The 17,379-nt window shown below is 53.6% G+C and overlaps 7 protein-coding genes across 7 annotated transcripts; 2 read left to right on the top strand and 5 right to left on the bottom strand.

Annotated features, from left to right (window-relative positions):
- Positions 1-152: 152 nt before the first annotated feature.
- Positions 153-2,511, bottom strand: P168DRAFT_285577 (uncharacterized protein; the record flags this gene model as incomplete). The annotated part of the gene is made up of 4 exons (XM_024836218.1): positions 153-913; positions 961-1,589; positions 2,240-2,281; positions 2,315-2,511. The coding sequence occupies 4 exons, from the start codon at positions 2,509-2,511 to the stop codon at positions 153-155; spliced, it is 1,629 nt and encodes a 542-aa protein (XP_024688658.1).
- Positions 2,512-2,793: 282 nt separating this feature from the next.
- P168DRAFT_285576 (uncharacterized protein) lies at positions 2,794-4,108 on the bottom strand (the record flags this gene model as incomplete). The annotated part of the gene is made up of 2 exons (XM_024836217.1): positions 2,794-3,408; positions 3,458-4,108. 2 exons carry the CDS (start codon positions 4,106-4,108, stop codon positions 2,794-2,796), a joined length of 1,266 nt encoding a protein of 421 aa, XP_024688657.1.
- A 1,149-nt stretch (positions 4,109-5,257) lies between these two features.
- Positions 5,258-6,094, top strand: P168DRAFT_210076 (glycoside hydrolase family 16 protein; the record flags this gene model as incomplete). Its single annotated transcript, XM_024833048.1, has 1 exon — positions 5,258-6,094. A coding segment is annotated over one exon (837 nt), but the record flags the coding sequence as incomplete, so codon positions are not given.
- A 552-nt stretch (positions 6,095-6,646) lies between these two features.
- On the bottom strand, positions 6,647-7,420 carry P168DRAFT_276488 (SUMO protease ULP1; the record flags this gene model as incomplete). Its single annotated transcript, XM_024835566.1, has 1 exon — positions 6,647-7,420. Exon 1 carries the CDS (start codon positions 7,337-7,339, stop codon positions 6,647-6,649), a length of 693 nt encoding a protein of 230 aa, XP_024688655.1. The 5' UTR covers positions 7,340-7,420.
- A 2,947-nt stretch (positions 7,421-10,367) lies between these two features.
- Positions 10,368-12,645, bottom strand: P168DRAFT_276485 (PAP2 domain protein). Its single transcript, XM_024835565.1, has 5 exons — positions 12,387-12,645; positions 12,092-12,308; positions 11,266-12,036; positions 10,672-11,135; positions 10,368-10,597 (listed from the first exon to the last, which is right to left on the bottom strand). The coding sequence occupies exons 1-5, from the start codon at positions 12,439-12,441 to the stop codon at positions 10,533-10,535; spliced, it is 1,572 nt and encodes a 523-aa protein (XP_024688654.1). The 5' UTR covers positions 12,442-12,645; the 3' UTR covers positions 10,368-10,532.
- A 660-nt stretch (positions 12,646-13,305) lies between these two features.
- Positions 13,306-15,113, top strand: P168DRAFT_260660 (Rho4-like protein). The gene is made up of 3 exons (XM_024834672.1): positions 13,306-14,040; positions 14,096-14,299; positions 14,348-15,113. The coding sequence occupies exons 1-3, from the start codon at positions 13,753-13,755 to the stop codon at positions 14,714-14,716; spliced, it is 861 nt and encodes a 286-aa protein (XP_024688653.1). The 5' UTR covers positions 13,306-13,752; the 3' UTR covers positions 14,717-15,113.
- A 33-nt stretch (positions 15,114-15,146) lies between these two features.
- P168DRAFT_330623 (DASH complex subunit DAD1) lies at positions 15,147-15,755 on the bottom strand. Its single transcript, XM_024841603.1, has 3 exons — positions 15,592-15,755; positions 15,436-15,498; positions 15,147-15,350 (listed from the first exon to the last, which is right to left on the bottom strand). The coding sequence occupies exons 1-3, from the start codon at positions 15,658-15,660 to the stop codon at positions 15,201-15,203; spliced, it is 282 nt and encodes a 93-aa protein (XP_024688652.1). The 5' UTR covers positions 15,661-15,755; the 3' UTR covers positions 15,147-15,200.
- Between the last annotated feature and the right edge of the window lie 1,624 nt (positions 15,756-17,379).

Raw genomic sequence — 17,379 nt, 5'->3', positions numbered from 1 at the left:
GGACGCGCCCTGGACTCGGTAAGCGACATGTTCAGCCACTTCGAGTAGCTGGGCTTGAATTTGATGCGCCCCGTTCAGGGCACGCAGCAACCGCTGCACCAAAATACCCAATCAGTATTCGGTCAGGTTTGACATGATTGATATCCAACAATTCACCCCGACGCACTTGTCGTCTCGGACGCGGTATCGGGCAGATCATTCTCCTCCGTCTTCTCCGTGCGAGCCGACGAAGGCGACACTATCTCGGTCGGAACGGTGTTGGGATATGTCTGCACCTCCTCGTCCTGGGCGCCGTCCAGACCGTGGTCCGGACGCGCCGGCCGGGACTCGGTGGGCGACATATTCATCCGTTCCGACCGACTGGGCTTCAGTTGGATCCGTCCCCGTTCGAGGGCACGCAGCAATGTGCCGACTTCTTCTGAGACCAGGCCGCGGATCTTGCTCATGGCATCGTCCGACACTTCCGAGTGGGCATTCCACCCGAGCTTGTCGGATTCCTCCGAGGTCAACGACTTGCACTCCAGGGACGGCCCCGTGACCAACCGGTGCAGCCGGGTGGGCGACACGTGGTTGGGACGCCGGGGCATCTTGACGGGCTTGTGCTTGGAGCTCGAGCTCGAGGCGGCATCCTCCTGCTGCCGCTTGGGCGGCCGCGGGGGCAGATGAGAATTGGGGCCCTCACCGACCTCGTTGCGAATCTTGTAGTACACTAGACCCAGGGTGGCTGCGAGGGCCTGGTGGGCGGCTTCGGGATACATGCGGACGGCTTCCGCACGCGTCAGGTTGGACGCACAGTCGCTCGAATCGCTCGAATCGCTGTCACTGGCGAACATGGGTTCGGTCTGGTGCATTCGACCCCAGAATTGATACCCTTCGAGCTGGTAAAAGTCGGCCAACTGGACCAAGCGATCGACTGTTGATGTTAGACAGGCCAGAAGGAACATCTACCAAGTAACTTACGACGACTGCGTTTCTTGAGACACCAGAACCGCCAGACGGTCCTAGGGAAATACTGAGGCCACTGCAAGGTGCCATCCTCCTCGACGACGGGCACCGACGTGATGGGGGCGTGGGTGGTATGAGCCAGGGAGTTGAAACGGACGCGTTCCGAGTGCCTCATGCGAGACTCGATCAGGGAAAACCGGTCAAAGACGGAATTCAAATGACGGGAGGTCTCATGCTGCAGGGTGATGAGGTCAGTCCGCAGTTGGCTGACGGTGGCGTGCAGCTTGGTGACCTCGACGCGAGAGGCACAGACGTCGGACTGCAGATGTTCGAGGTCGGACAGGATCTGGTCGACATTCTTGGAGAGACGGTCGACGTCGCTGCGCAGGAAGACGATTTCATTGCCGGACTGGCCGACCGAGGATTTGAGCTGGAAGACGCCGGATTTCAGTAGGTCGACATCGGTACGCAGGGCAACAACATTGAGGTCGATGCGGGTGGAGTTGGAGCGGTGGGCTTCGAATTCACGACGGACGTGCTGGTCCTCGCGGTTCCGTCGGTCGACGTAGCCGTCTTTGGTGAGGACGGCGGAGCGAAGTTCGAGAACGCGGGAGTCAAGGAGGGTGAGACGATCGTGGAGATGGCTGATGGCAGGGTCGGAGAGGGCGATGGTCGGGGGGTGGTTTCATGGGGGAGCGAGAGTCGAGGCGAGGACATGGGGATGGACATGCTCGACGTCCGCGAGAGACTTCGTTCGAGGGTGGTGGTCATGGTGATTCTGTGGAAGGGATGGGGTGTGAAATAGCATAACGGGACTGGACGAGTTCAACAGAGTGGGGGCTCCATTTTGGCGGTAATTTGGTGATGAATGATGTAAATGGGGATGATTGAGGGATGGGTTCAGTATGGTTGAAGTGTGGTGATGATCTGGTTGACGGTGAGGTGGAAGAGGAAGAGAGGAGAGAGAGAGAAAGAAAGGGAGAAAAGAGAAAGGGTGGGAAGAGCGAGACGACCCACCTTGGCCGGTGGTCAGACGGAACTAGGTAGGGCCAGGCTGTACGTTTGTTGTTCCCCTCCTTGTGCACCCAACCCCTTGTCACGACTTCTTTATTCCACAATATCGTAAAGAAGAGAAATTTTACAAAATAGGAAAAACTCTGAATATACTATCTATCATTCTCAAATAACAATTAAAAAATTAACATGAAGCAATCCCAAGATCTCTCAAGAGGAAATCATGATGGTATTGAGCATCTTAATAAATGACCATACCGTAAGATATACACCACCATACCTGCAACTAGCAGCTTGGCGCCACGGGGCACCCTTGCTGACCCTATCAAGCCAATCCGGTCATCATCTCTCCCACCCAGTAGGGCCCGATTGGAGCCCTAAAATAGCCGTGGCGTCACCGAGTGCGGCCTTGCTGAGAGTTTCCATACCGGACGGTATCCATGGGTTTTGATTACTGAGTCCGATACTGCCCAACTGGACCTGAGGCATCTTTCCTCCACGCGAACAATCTACTATAGCCATGGAGTATACCTTGTAGATAATCAGGTCCATATTGGAGTGTAGTAGCTGAGTATTTCCATAGACTAATGATGCGAATAATAATAATATATAGTGAATAATATATAATAAGCACGGCCATAGTATAAGGGTCCCTATCTACCCACCGACGTCCGTTCGGTCGCGGTGGGCCCTACAATCGATCTGTGGTCCGGAAATCGTTCTGGGGGGCCCACTTATAGATCGTTCATCCAGACGACTCCATACCATGGTCCCGAGTCACCATCCACAACTAATTATCCCCTAAATCAGATAAATCAAATTCCGAACCCAATATCAACCCGATGGAGCGGAATCTTTGTCCTTCGAGTCGAAAGTATATCCCCGCAATGCGAGATCCTGGAGGTGGTCGGAGGGTTCGTATATCATGGCAATCATCTGGTCCTGGAAGCCCATTGGCTTCGGAGGATAATTCGCGGTTGTAGTTGGTTCGGAACTACAGAGCCAAGTCAGATCGGTACATTCAACCGAAGCAAAATGCCAGATGCGTACTGTTACGGCAAGAGAGTAAAGACAAGCTGTTCGCACATCGATCTCAGCAAGACTCTCATGCGGTGCATCCAATGTCATGGATGCTGGAGCACGATGACAGGCACCGACAGAATACGTCCCCGATTCGGTCTGGATGGATAGTCCGTCGATCCCGCTCGAGCCGTTAATGCCGTGGATCCTGATGGCGTGGAGGTCTCGATCAAATGACACGGCTTCGACGGGGATTCGACCAAATAGATTCACCAATTCCCTCTCCCGTTCAGGGTAGGACTGCGCGTAATACTCCTCGGTAAAGAGCCGGTGGCGCCATAGCGATGGGATACTCTCTTTGATCAGAAGAGTCTCTTCAAAAGAAGAAGCGGTCTCGCGGTCCCAGCTCAGGTCTCGAAATTTCAATGCCTAATATCTGTTAAGTATCTCCATATCAAATACAGGGGAGTATACTTACATCACGAACAATCCGGATCTTTCGATGCGTCTCTCTCAGGCTGAGCCCCCGCCAACAGCGTGTGACGGAAGGGTCACCAAGCCACAATGAACTGCCATACTTGATACTCCGAACGCCCAGAGCATCCACTGCCATCTCGATCTTGTCTGTCGGTCTGGAAATATTCACTGTCTGGACGTGTTCAGTCCTCTGGCCGCAGAATACGCTAGATTCCTTCGAAATAAAACCAATCCCACAAACGTAATATTTGCCGTCTAGTGTAATATTGCAAACTTCGATCGTCTCGGCGTGATCCGGAATATCCACGAAACTCTCACACAAACCGAACGAATGGCTGACTGCCCGGAGAGGAGCCCCCGGATCAAGCGTCGGGATCGATGGGAGCTGTTTAGCCAGCAGAGGAACCAACCTGGCGATGTCCGCTGCGCGCCTGACAATCTCCCATCTTCTATTCAACTCATCCAATCGAGTCCACGTCGAGAGAGCGATCATCAGAACCCTCTTGCCTTCTTCAGTACCGGCGGTGTTTGTGCCACAGCGGTAGAAGTGGAGAGGGTTTGTGCGACAGAATAAATCAGCATAGGACAGAAGTTCTTTACTAGTTCGGAAAAGCCGGACCAGATCTGCCGGTGACAGATATGGTAGAACCATGACCAGGATCTCTGACGGCAGCCTCAGCAGGGAGGATCTGTGATATCTAGTTTTGTTCGGTTGCAAGAGCGTTTCGGTGCTTTCTGACGGAAGAAGGCATTTTAGAGGTGTGATCGTTTCACAAGGGTCTCGGCAAACTGGGAAAGCGTTAGTTTGATCTGATCTCCAACCATAAACTCATGGAATAAATAAAGAAATAAAGAAAATATAACGATCCTACTCGAAGGGTTTATTGTCATATCATGTCCAAACGCCCTGTCTCGGTCCGGCTGAAGGGCCTGGCAAAGTTTGAATGTCCGATGGGGCCCAAGATAAGATCCAACAAACTCCGTTAACAGATCACGACACGATATATGGATCAGGAAGACCTCTGTCGAGGTGAAGTTCGGGGATGGGCTGAGTCTCAGTCGAGTTCGCCGACTATGCCCTGTGAGACTTCTCGATTCTTGCGGGAAGAGATTTTTATCATAACGGAGACAGCCAAGGTCAGTATTGTTGTCTTTTAGAAGGGCTGTTGCAGTCAGACAATGCTAGAAGGATATCGGGGCAGAACTGCACCTGTCTGAAAGTCCAACGTCCAGTTCGCCCAGGATACCCCACCAAGACAAATCATACACTGGCGTGAAGCATCCATCATACCCGTAGAATGGTTGACTCGATGAATGAAGGCGTTGGGGGGATTATTGATGGTTGATATTACGGAGTACACTCGCTGCCTAATGTTTGCCAAGATTGTACAACAGGTCCATGAACCTATTAGACATGAGTATATATCTACAGTTATAGTATACAGATTTATAACTACAGATACAGTATATCAATATCATAGTAGACTAGATCATTACCTATGTATTGCATATCATATATAGTAGAACGACAGCCAGAAAGTATAAAAGTATACGAATGCGCCTTCCATCTCATCCTGACGTCGTCACTACAACATACTTATCCTCTCTCTCAACCTCTTCCATTCTTCCAACTCATCCAAATCATCTATCCACTCACCGTCGTTACGAACACAGCCATCAATATCATATCGACTAGTATCAAGCAAATCAAACAAAACGACCACCAGAAACACACACCATGAAGCCTCACCTCTCCGTCCTCTCCCTAGCCCTAATCCTCCCTCTATCAACCAGCTCTCCTCTGGCCCAACAACCCCCTCCACCTCCACCATGCACCTGCTACAGCCTCACCTCAGCAGACACCCCCTTCATCTTCACTCACAACGAGATCTGGGACTTTCGCGCGCAGCCCCTCCCTCAACCCCAACCTCAACAAGATCAACAACAACAACAACCCACCCTCCTCTCCCAAACCCCCCTCGTCTCCTCCTGGCGTCCCCAAACCTGGCACCGCCCCCCATCAGGCCGCGCCATCTCCCCCATGCACAACGAAGACGCCAACGTCTTCCTAACTCCCCACCCGGACGCCCCCGCCCCAGCAACAGCCCTCATGCTCCGCGCCACCCGCCACGCAGACCACACCGCCACAGCGGAGATCGAGTCCACCATCGACTCCATCAAGCACTGCTCGCTGCGTGTGCGCATGCGTCTGGTGAATCTGGCTCCTACGCCTGGACCCGTCCCACCGGGCGTCTGCGCCGGCCTCTTCATCTATAACTCCGCTACCTCTGAATCGGACATCGAGATCCTCACGCATGATCCTATAACCATGGCGCACTACGCTAATCAACCGGATTATGACCCCGTCACGGACGCCATCATCCCCGGCTCGATGGTCGTTGTCCCTGACTTGCCTCGGCCATGGACGGAGTGGTCTACCCACCGCCTGGATTGGGTCCCTGGCGAGTCAGCCTGGTACGCGGATGGGAAGCTCGTCGCGAGGCTAGCCTACGGCGTTATGCAGACTGAGGGTCGACCGATCTTGAATCTCTGGAGTGATGGGGGTGGCTGGACGGGTGATATGCCTGTCGGAAGTAGTGTCGGGATGGCAATTGAGTGGGTGCAGTTGGCTTATAATTTGACTACGGATGCGGTGGGACATTGTGAGACTGTTTGTGATGTAGAACAGATGGGTGTTTGATTTTTTTTGTTGGTTTGGTTTTAGTTCAGTGGTTGTGTCAGTTTTACTGGTGTTTAGTTTTACTTAGTCTATTGGTTACTATGGATTGATTAACACTGCCTACCACTCGTTCGTCTAAGAGTTCCTAGGATATACCTAGAGTATACGAAAATCAAGGCAGTCAAACAAAAATATATTACTCCATATTCCATGCATCATCTAACCATATAATGCTGTAATGCTGTAATGCTGTATGCTATGCTCGCTCGCCGTTCGCTGTCATGCAGGCCAGGTCAATCTGGCGGGTATCACTCAAGACATCAATATCAACCGGAAAACTAGAAAGAAAAAAAGAAAACAAAACGCCGCCCGCTATCCGACTCGTACATGATGCTGTGCTCGCCTGTCACTCTGGCATTGATATCATCAACACCGGGACGAGGCTGAAAATAAAATAAAAACAAAGCCATCCGAAAGAAAAAAACAAAGAAGAAAAAAAAAAAAAAAAAACTACATCAACACCTCCCCCTCAAGGAGAGGGTCAAACTCCCCCTCGAACCCCCCATTCATCAGCTCCGCCACTATCTTCCGGCGCAACAGGGGGGTATCTGTTGCGCCGTAAGACAGTGGCTCCAGCCCCACCGCCACGGCCTTCGCCGTCGACAGGAGGAACACCCCGCAGTCGCTGCCGTTGTCCTGCTGGGGCGACCGCGACGGCAGGACACGCCACTCGGACTGCACGAACGAGTCCCCCAACTCGCCCCGGAGCCAGGTCTGCACGGTCGCAACGTGCCGTGCAGACAGGGCCCCGAGGGAGTCAAAGTGCTCGATCGTGCGGTCCGAGGGCTTGACCAAGATCAGCGTCCAGTGGTGCTGGTGGTGGACGGGTACGAAGACCGTGTCCACCTCCAGCAGCGACTGGCCGCCGATCTTGGCCCGCGTGGCCCACCGCCGCACCGACGCGTATCCCTTCTCTCGAAGGTTCGTGAAGAAGAAGGAATTGAACGCGTGGAAACGGGGCTTGTCGTGCCGTCCCGCGTTGTTGTGCGTCCGTCGGAGATAGTCGACGATCAGCCCCAGGTATGCGTTGATGACTTCGTCGTTCAGCCACTCCATCGGTGTGAAGCATGTTGCCAGGTCTTTCTTGGTGAGCGGGTCTCCCGAGAGTGTGGTGGCAATCTTGCGGCTCGCTGGCCCCGACATGGCTTCCTGCACGCGCGTGTTCCATTTGGCGGGGAGGGGGCGCACAGCAGGTCCCTCTGGGCGAATGCGCCGGGGACGCTGCTTGCGCCGCTCCTCCTCCTCCATCTGTTTCCATTCATCGGCGTAGATGGAATCGGTGCGGCCGGGGGGCAGTGGCTTGGGAGTGGGGTAGAACAGACTGACGGCTGAGACGGCGCGTCCTAGGGGGAACTCGACTGGCTTGTCCCATGGGTCGTGGATAGGCTCTTCTTCCTCTTCTTCCTGCACTTCGACCGATTTTTGCTGGATCTGTACCGGTTCAATAGATGGTTCCACGGGGGGAACATTTTCTTTGCCCTCATCGGAGATGGTCTCGCGGTCCTCCTTTTCAGGGGCCCTGCGTTTCTCCTTTTCAGGCAGGTTGGTGGGGGAGCAGTGCAGGTACGGAGCAAGATCTGGGACGAGGATCGACTCGTGGCCGACTTCGGTCGAGACTGGGCTGGCAAAATGGACCTTTTTCGGTTTGGACTTGGCATCGAAGGCTTCCGCGGACTGGCGGCGTGGGGTTTCGGCGGACTGGCGGCGGGGGCTGTGGAACTCATGGACTGGGGGGTTCTGCAATGGTTCATGGTTCTCCGTCTGAGACGGGCGTTGACTCTTGATACCAAGGATCTCGTTGGCATCGTACTTACCGGAGCGAATCTGCTCCTGCAGGATTCTCACTCGACGGGCCTGTTCGCGGACTTCTGGACGATTTCGCACGGAGCGTCCCATGTCAGGGGTCACACCGGGGGCCCTGATGGGCCTCGCTCGGGGACTCACTCTGACACCCTTGTTGATGCTGGAACGCATGGTCTGGCGGAGGACATCCTGGCCGGGAGAGCGATTGGCAAGTCGGTTCTGTCGAGAGGCATTCGTTGAGGTTCTGAGGGCGGACTTGCGGGGAGGTGGAAGGTTGGCGGATGACGGTGCCGCGCGAGCAGGAGATGGAGCCGCTCCATAGCGTGGAACGTCCAGAGTCAATATGGGGAAGGGAAGTTCCTGCGGGGCTGCGCGTCCGCGGTCAATGTGCCACTGGCGGTCGAGAATGCGTCGTCGTTGCTCTTCTGGGAGGGCGCGAACGTTGGTACGATTGGGGGATGCCGCGCGGACGGGACGTCGTCGCAAATGGTGATACGCGTCTTGCGCATAGGCGCCGGCATACCCAAGATACGCATAGGCAGTGCGCGCCGTGTTCCCCATTACTTTGAACAGTTCGTGGTTGAGGGTGCGCAGTTGATCCACGTAGCCTCGGAAGGCCCCCAAGGGGCCGCCCCTGATGGGGTTCGCGGGTGCATTATCGGCTTCGGCTCCCATATGAACGTCTGGGGTGGGCGCGGGGAGTGCACCGGACATGAGGGGCTCAAATGCCTCCTCGGGGCCAGTGGGTGCGGCTTCTGGGAAGTGACCGGGAATGTGGTATTCAGGAGCGGCGAGGGTCTGGGCGGGATGGGTCGGGATGGCGGGGGTATGGATGGCAGAATCCCGCATGGTAGTAGCTTGCATTGTAGTAGCCTGCGCAGTGCCGGCGACGGGGAGATCGCCCTGGCTGGGCTCGGTGGTGGTGGCTGCCTCAGCTTGGCTCTCGTTCGCAGTGGCCGACAGCGGGAACGCGTCCAGACTCACACGACGGTATTTGGTAACCGACGGAGGCGTAGGCGGGGTCGACTCGGACGGCCCGACGAGTTTAGGATCTTCGGTGGCCTCCGGGTCGATCGATCTCTTGCGGGGAGTGACAGACGCAGCCGACGTGGTCGACTCGAAACTGTGGGTCTGATCGCTGAAGGGGTTGCTCAACAGGCTGTTGAAAGACGAGTCGCGCGTGGTGGGTTCAGCGGCTCCGGTGGCCGCTCCGGACAAGGCCTGAAAGTCGTGCAGATGGAGACCATTGTTGACCAGTCCGACGCCGGTCGCGCGGTTCAGTGAAAGTGAGATCGGCTTGCTGTTATTGGAGAATGGATGGGCGCTGGTGTTGGACGGCAAGTGGTAGTTGCTCGGAAGCGAGTCCAGGTTGAAACTACTAGGATTCCATCTGCGAGGGGCGGTGTTGGCGAAGGAGGCCGCTTTCTTAGACTTGAGCATTGTAGCTGGGATCGAGGAGGCGGCCTTGATGCGAGCCGACCTGGGCGAGAAGCGCTGCGAGGGTTTGACGAACGTGGACCGAGTCGTAGGAGGCATCGGTTTGCCATCGACGCGGACACACAGCGGGCCTGGTCCTCCCGATTTGTTCTTATTGCGCGGGCCGTAGGACGCGAGGGAATAAAGAGGCGCGTTGGAGGGAGGGGAGTGGAGGCGGAGGGCGGACGCGGAGGATCGAATCAGTCCGGGAGCGACGATAGGACTGATGTCCATGGGATCGCCGGGCTGCTTCTGCAGTCCCTGAGACGCGTCGGGAGAATAGTCTTGCATGGAAACGTCCATGGCTTCGTCGGCCATGTCGGGCTGCTGGACGGAAACGAGGCCGGACATTGTCGATACGGTGAGTAAGCTAGAGCTTATCTGAGTGTCTGAAAGGTTTGAAAGAAGCTTTGCAGCTGGGTTGGAAGTAGAACTAGAGGATTCGAAGCGAAGTACTGAATACCAGCGAGGAAAACAGTGGGTGAGGAAGAAGAGAAGAAAGAGAGAGGAGAGCAGGAAGAAGAAAAGTGGGACAAGTGGGAAATCAAAACAAAAGTCCAGGCACTGAGGGGTCATGGGTGAATTTGCATGGTTGTCATAGAAATGACAACATTCGTTGTTAAAAGAGGAAACTCCATGAGTGACCACGGCGAGTGAGCACAATATTGGAGTGAATGCGCGAGGTTGTCGCAACGCGGGTTGAGGGTGGAAGATGGATGGATGAATGAAGAAAGTCGGAGTTGAGCGAGCGAAGTGAATGAACGGTGGAGGATCCGGGCTTGACTGCTTCGGGACTAGCGCCATGGGCCGCCTCACTATACTGATATACTGATACTCATCAACATACAGGGTATAACTTCACAGTATTATATAGATCAACAATCTAATCCACGGATCATAATCTAAGATACATTCATTCGTGCAGCGACATTCTGGCTGTCAGCCTTGTCATCCCCTTCATATCTCTATATACAAAAAGCCGGCTATGGTACAAAACTGCGCAGCTCAGCCTGCTGAACTAAAGAAAAATAAAGTAAGGAAAAGGATGGACCATCCACTACGGCACGAGACCGGCCATGTCAAAGATTAGAGGAGCAATCTCGATGACCACCCACCCAATACCTATAAAGCAGTTAGCGATTGAACAATGACCGAAGATGAAAGAGGACAAAGAAAAGACAAAGAGGGGGGCATACCACTATAAACCACCAACTTGGTCACCACCTCGACATCATACCGCACCCGCGGGCGCTTGATCTGCGCAAACACCTCCTCCTCGTTTGGCTCCTCCGGCTCCAGAGGCGGGAACGGCTCCGTCAGGGGCGGAGGAGAGGTGCCCACGCCGCCGCCGGGGGGCACGCGCGGGCTGCCCGTGCCCATCATGTTCTCGTATTCGTTTAATCTGGACGGGATCCGCGACATTCCCGCCGGCGACACGCGATCAATGTCGTTAGCGACCGGGGCCCGGTTGCCAGACAGACTCTCCCGTCGACGCTTCTCTCGGTAGGCCAGGGTTTCGTACGCGTCGGCTTCGGACTGAGGGCCGACTGAGATCGCCCGTCGTCGGGGATGGCGGATATTGGTGAGGATCGACGGGATCTCGGAGAAGTTGGGGAGGAGGTCATGGTCTTTGAGTTGCGCGGGGACTCGGGTGTATTGCCTAGAGAGTCAGTCGGACAATCATAAAGAAAGAGTGAATCGAAGAAAGGATGAAAGACAGATAGAAAGAAAGAAAGACGACAAAGAAACAAAGAAGAAAATAAAGGGGAAAAAAAAGAAACCAAACTTACGAAGCTTGAGTGAAGAACCGGCGAGGCAGGATCAGGCCCAACTTCTCCAACCCCCGGAAGATGGGCGGCAGGACCCGGAGCAAGAAGGGCTTGGTGAATCCCCGCCAGACAAAGAGCAGCAGCACGCCCAGCAGCAGCCGCAAGACACTCTTCATCAATCCCAACTCTTCCAAACGATCAATCTGCGCCGGTGGATACAGCCCGTCCCACTCTATATTCAATTTCGCCACGTGCCAACAGCCCAACTGCACCCCGATCATCACCCCCGCAAAGGAAACACTATCATCGAAACAGGGGCAATCGTCGGCGGGCTCCGGGTGGAGCCGCACGAGAGCCAAAATGACTAGCACCACGACGAACACCTGGGTCCCGTTGGCCGACATCGAAAACCCGTCGATCGCATACCCGTAGAAACTCTGCACAAACGCGAGCAAAGCTCCAATCCCACAGCCCACGATGACATCCGAGAATCCGTGCATTCCACAGTACAGGCGACCCAAGACGATGGAGGTGACGTAAAGATAGGTGAGACCCTGCAAAAACAGGTTCAGGCGGGTATCGAGGGTGGATTCAGACGAACCCAGCATCGCCAGGGCGTACACGGCGACTGACACGGCGTTGGTGGAGTGCGTCGAGGGAAAGCCATATTCGAGAGCGGCGGAACCGGACATGCTGATGCGCTGCAACGGGGGGGAGAGCGGGCGCGGCAGACAGAGCAGATCCTTGATGAATCCACTGAAGAACACCCCAGACGCGAGGAGGCGAGTCATCCTGGGCAATCATTCCGTTAGCGGAGAGTGCCTAGGACACGGGCCGACGGACGTACGCTCGACCGAGATCGGGATAACCGCTCCAGAAGAACAGCGGCAGGAAGACCATGAAGAAGGTATGGGTGCCCAGGTTGGCGGTAAAGGCAAAGTACGAATCCAGGGTCGGCGTGCGGACCTTCTCCTGGACCCACGCCAGGTAGGGAGTCTCATAGCGAACGAGCGGAAGGAGTTTCTGTCGTGGCCAGTACCGCCAGGCGGGCAGTTGGTTGCGGTCTAAGACGCCCTCGTCAGTTAGCCAGCCCGCCCATCGTCGCGTCGTTCTCGCCTCATTGCCACAGCGGTGCTTCTTACAGTGATTCAAGCTTCGGAGCCCAGCATCAGGGCGGCCGTTTGCCTCTTTGGACATGCTGGAATTGGGGATCAGGAACGCGGCGCAATGGCGGGTTTCTCCATAGGACAGCGGGATTGGACGGGGCACTGGGAGATGACCAGAAGCCTCAATCAGGAATTAGTGAAGAGGGGAGGAACTTCCAATCCAAATAGTTGGACCAGGAAGAACAAAAGTAAACCTAGATGACGTCGCGATGAGAAACCCGAGGACGAGGATCAGGGGTGTACCAGAACGTCGACGGAGGTTGAAAAGAAAGTAAGAAAGTCGTTGTTCCGCGGCATTGAGGCTTAGTCATACTGAGCAGTGTCCTTATTGATTAGTATACAATATCTTAAACAATAGATATATTATAGAATATGGAATAATATATTATATTATAACAAACTTTTATTACAAATTTCAATTCCTCTATCAAATCTTGAGTCAAGTTTTCCCGAGGTGAGGGGGGAGAGAGATCTTATATTTATGCGAGTGCATTACAATCCAATACATGTCAGCCACGATATATATTGATATTTCTTGCCTCGGTAAGACTTCACATATTCTAGTCAGATATCAAGAAGAGACAAGACGAGCTGAACATTACCTCAACATCCAATAATCCTACACACGATGGAGACTACACCCACTAGTCCTCTGATCCATCCCCATCCTGATGACCACGAGCCAAGCCCGGATCCCGACGTGGACAATGCCCCATCCGATCGACTGGAGCATCGCGACACCACGACCAGATCGATCGGACTATTGGTTGTGAGGTGCTAGACAACAGCCCCAAGTGTCCACCTTGACTAAAAGAATGGTCAGTGTCCAACTATTACAGGGCAGATCCAATGGGCAACTCATCATCATAGCCACCTATAAATAAGTCTGGCGTCATGTTGGCCCGCGTTGCCATGGCAGCGAATCGGCCCGTAAACACGATCCGCCCGGTGGAATTCCATGAAGAGGAGGAAAGACAGCGAGTCCACTCTCGCCTCCTCCATTGCTCAAGTCGATTCGGCGTCCTGATCGCCCGATCTCCTCTTCCCGTCTTCTTAGCCTTTCTCTTTCCTTCATCTCTCTTCTCACTCTCCTCTCTGACACCATCTCATTGTTTGGCCGTCGCAGAAGCATCCCACATTGTCAGCACGATCAGGTCACCACGTTCTGCACAAGTCGAAACAATCGATTATAGAACACAAAAACAAAAGAAAATCATCCGCGGCAATACTTCGGTGGATCTGGAAGGAGAAATCCCCATCCGGCACGCTCACCAACACTTATATCTCCGGAGTCTATTGCATACACGTTCACCGTCTGGGTTGTCTCGCGGTCAGCCACCCTATGTCAGGAACCATGTATGACGACCAATATTATGCGGCCTCGCGTCGCCACTCTCTCGTCACTCCCCCACCCACGATGACGCCGCGACACACTCGTGGTCGCAGCCAGAGTGTCCGAGTAAGCAATGGGACGGTTAGCACCAACACCAGCATGTCGAGCGGCAAGATGTCCGAGAACACCAACATTACGCAGCCACCCGCCTACTCGAAGAAGTTTGTCGTGGTGGGTGACGGGGGCTGTGGCAAGACGTGTTTGTTGATCAGTTATTCTCAAGGATACTTTCCAGAGGTAGGACCCCCCGGTTGTCAATATTGTAGATGAGGAAGAGGTGCTGACGGTTTAGAAATACGTCCCGACCGTCTTCGAAAACTACATCACGCAGACCATCCACCGCCCGTCCGGGAAGTCCGTCGAGTTAGCCCTCTGGGATACTGCTGGCCAGGAAGAGTACGACCGACTGCGCCCGCTGTCATACCCCGAGACGGACCTCCTGTTTGTGTGTTTTGCGATCGATTGCCCAGCTTCTCTGGAGAATGTGATGGACAAGGTAAATTTTCATCTTCCACTGCCAAACACACAGAGCTAACCCCCACAGTGGTACCCAGAAGTTCTCCACTTCTGCCCAACAACGCCCATCATCCTCGTGGGGTTGAAGTGCGACCTGAGAGATAAGCGGACGTGCATCGAGCTCCTCAAGACCCAAGGCCTGACACCGGTGTCGCCAGAGCAGGGCCAGGCCGTCGCACAGAGAATGAACGCCTCTTACATCGAATGCAGCAGCAAAGAGATGCGGGGCGTGCACGGGGTGTTCGACATGGCCGTCGACACAGTCGTCTCCTCAGAGGAGCAAGGCTGGGAAGACCACCGGCAGAGCTTCAGCGCCCACGGCCCAACGACAGGTGGACGCAAGATGGGTGGCGGCCGATCGAAGAAGGTCAAGAAGCGCACCTGCAAGATCCTGTGATGCGGACTCTTCTTTTTTTTTATAATGTTTTCGATATGATACTGCCGACTCAACAGCCTGGATGCTTTGACGGTATACTATTCCACGATCCAGCGTGGACGTGGGGATGACTTAAGTGACCATTCACGTTTTCTTTTTGTTCTCTTGCTTTTGGGACGGCGGCTTTTTTTCTTCTTGATTTATTTCCTCAATTCCCTGTTCTTGTTATACCTTCCCGTGACTGTCTCCATACACGACCCTTTCCTAATCTGTTCCTGTTTCTGCTTGGTTTGGCGATCCACCCGTCCATGCGCAAGCCGATGATGTATGTCTGTTACGAACCAGCAAGCCTTTGCATGCATGGGATGGGTGTTTCCTGGCGCAATGATCCCATGTAATGAATACAATACAAAATGCCATCATGTTATATGAGTTCTGCCCGTAGGCAAAAAGGGTATCTATCAATCTATGAACGTGTAAACATAATAAAAAGTCTCCGCAATCTTCACGAACTATGCCTCTCCCCTTCCGACTCATCGTGCCGGCCTTCCTCCTCACGGGACGCCGCAGAGTCCTTCCCTTCTTGCTCCGGTCGCCCCATGAAGTTCTCAAACTGGGACCAGAGCGCCTCGACCGAGCCAAACTCATTCCCGACCTGCCTTGATTAGCCGTCTCGTCATTTATCTTATCTGTCTTCAAATTGCATCCAATGATTACTGAATAGGGTGGCTAGGCCTTACCGAGATAATACTTTCCAGATTACGATTCAACCGGTTGATGTTCTGGAGGACTTGTTCCATGCCCTGGTAGAGTGAGCGTTGTTATCCATTTTCATCATGGAGGGTAATATAGGAAAGACATGTATGGAATGAAGATCAAAGAAAGAGGAGACATACCACGGCGATCTCGCGGACGAGGTCCTCGCGCTGCTGTTCGAAGACGGTGGGTGTGGATGACCGGGACATGGTGTGTGGTAATCGTTCTGATAAGATAGATTTAACTAGGGAATGAAAGAGTTATCGAGATGGATTCTTGAGTACTGATATCTGGTTATGCTGTCGATCGTTAAACATTGACATTGAATGGATCGCGCTGTTGTGTTTGGTGTTTGGTGTGTTTGTTTATCGGCGGGGTTGGCTGGTTTGTTTGGTAGGCAAACAGGACAAACGTGATGTTATGGTCCTGAGATGGCACAGTACGGAGTACACTGAGTCTGATTCATATCCCAAAAGTTCTTGGAACTGATTGTTCTACAGGTTCTCTATTAAGCTCAGCCCCTTCTCGGGCAAAGAAACTTGAACATGATATATCACTTTGAGTATTGCTAAGATACATTTGATCCAGAAAGGACCCAGAGCCTCGCTTAGCGCTGATGTGTGTGCTGTATCTTGCTTGGCCACGAGCTAGAGGCGAGGACCAAGTCTGTCAAGGTTTGAGGTTTTGAGTTCTGGGTCAAGGTAGTCTGCCAGATCGGAGCCAATAAGGGGTATTTGTGGCCGACCAGGGGGACATGGTCTTGCTGGTGTATCATGTTTGTCTTCTGACGACGGCACCATTGCTATCCGCAAAATCGATGTCCGATCTACCGAAATACGCAGGTTGTGATCAATGCGAACGATGCAGTAAATGCGGTGTGGCTCTACCTGCCTACTGTATTTGATGCTCGGATTCGCGTTGCGGAAGCATTGTGTAGACCAGGGACGGTCAACACGAGCAGTATCGAGGCAATCTTTCCATCATAGGCTCATGGTTGCGGCCCGCACAGATCCCCGGAACAACAAACACGAGATCTCAATAAAGTCGGCGCTTGCCTGTGTGTCTGTGGTGGCAGTGCCAAAAGGCAAATGGGATGTCAAGGCCCGCTCGTATCCCACATATTCAAGACAAGGCTGGGATCACTGTCGGATACGCGTCCCTTCGGACATAAAACCCCCAACATTCTCGATGAGCTATGTCTCCAGTTAATTTTACTCTTTCCACAATAGCTCGAGGCAACAATGTCGACAGCAGCGAAGCCAGCCGCGTCACGGCATCAATCTTGGTCTTGGTCCCAGGTTTCCGGCGGGAATGAGACCATTACCGATCTTCATTTCACGAACGACACTAATATGTCATCTCGTCTGTCTCACGCCAGAATTCCCATAGATAATGGGCAGGACATTCAATCAACGACGGGGACTGTTGGGACATCCTCCAGCAGCGAATTTCGCCAGCCTTTCGAACCAGTTCAGCAAAGCATTCTTCGAAACGGGAATGTTCGCTACCCTACAGGGAACTCTTTCGTCAGACATGACCATGTCGATCACGTTTCCTACCACGGCCAGCATGAAACTGGATGGCATCTCAGTGCAGAACGCCCCGGCGGCCCTACTACAACATTATCATATACCTCTAGATCGACGGGTCCCATACCGTGGTGGGGGCGGGCTCTTATTGGCACCTGGGTTATGATTTGGCTGACAATGATGGTGTATTATGTATGGGGCTGGTGGATGGGCTGGTTCAAGGACGTCAGCGTTCAACCAGCGTCTACGTGCTGGAATATAGGGTTTCCGATTGGTCCTATTTATCTTGGGTATGGATGCCGGGGCTGGTTTTTGGAGTTTTTTGGGCTTATTATTATATAGTGCGGGGATAATGACATTGTTCCAGCGTGTTGTAGTATTATGACGACGTGTATATAT

This window comes from Aspergillus campestris (assembly GCF_002847485.1).
Source record: "Aspergillus campestris IBT 28561 chromosome Unknown P168scaffold_16, whole genome shotgun sequence".
NCBI lineage: Eukaryota > Fungi > Ascomycota > Eurotiomycetes > Eurotiales > Aspergillaceae > Aspergillus > Aspergillus campestris.
Note: the sequence above shows the minus strand (reverse complement) of the source record. Positions and strands in the feature narration are given on the sequence as shown.

Bases quoted from the DNA above. Each gene is read 5' to 3' on its own strand.
- P168DRAFT_276485 (XM_024835565.1), bottom strand. From the start codon at position 12,441: ATGTCCAAAGAGGCAAACGGCCGCCCTGATGCTGGGCTCCGAAGCTTG. The intron at 12,309-12,386 runs GTAAGAAGCACC...AGGGCGTCTTAG, and splicing joins GCTCCGAAGCTTGAATCACT to ACCGCAACCAACTGCCCGCC. The intron at 11,136-11,265 runs GTAAGTTTGGTT...CTGACTCTCTAG, and splicing joins CGGTTCTTCACTCAAGCTTC to GCAATACACCCGAGTCCCCG.
- P168DRAFT_260660 (XM_024834672.1), top strand. From the start codon at position 13,753: ATGTCAGGAACCATGTATGACGACCAATATTATGCGGCCTCGCGTCGC. The intron at 14,041-14,095 runs GTAGGACCCCCC...CTGACGGTTTAG, and splicing joins CTCAAGGATACTTTCCAGAG to AAATACGTCCCGACCGTCTT. The intron at 14,300-14,347 runs GTAAATTTTCAT...TAACCCCCACAG, and splicing joins TGGAGAATGTGATGGACAAG to TGGTACCCAGAAGTTCTCCA.
- P168DRAFT_330623 (XM_024841603.1), bottom strand. From the start codon at position 15,660: ATGTCCCGGTCATCCACACCCACCGTCTTCGAACAGCAGCGCGAGGAC. The intron at 15,499-15,591 runs GTATGTCTCCTC...TCACTCTACCAG, and splicing joins TCGTCCGCGAGATCGCCGTG to GGCATGGAACAAGTCCTCCA. The intron at 15,351-15,435 runs GTAAGGCCTAGC...TAATCAAGGCAG, and splicing joins ATCTGGAAAGTATTATCTCG to GTCGGGAATGAGTTTGGCTC.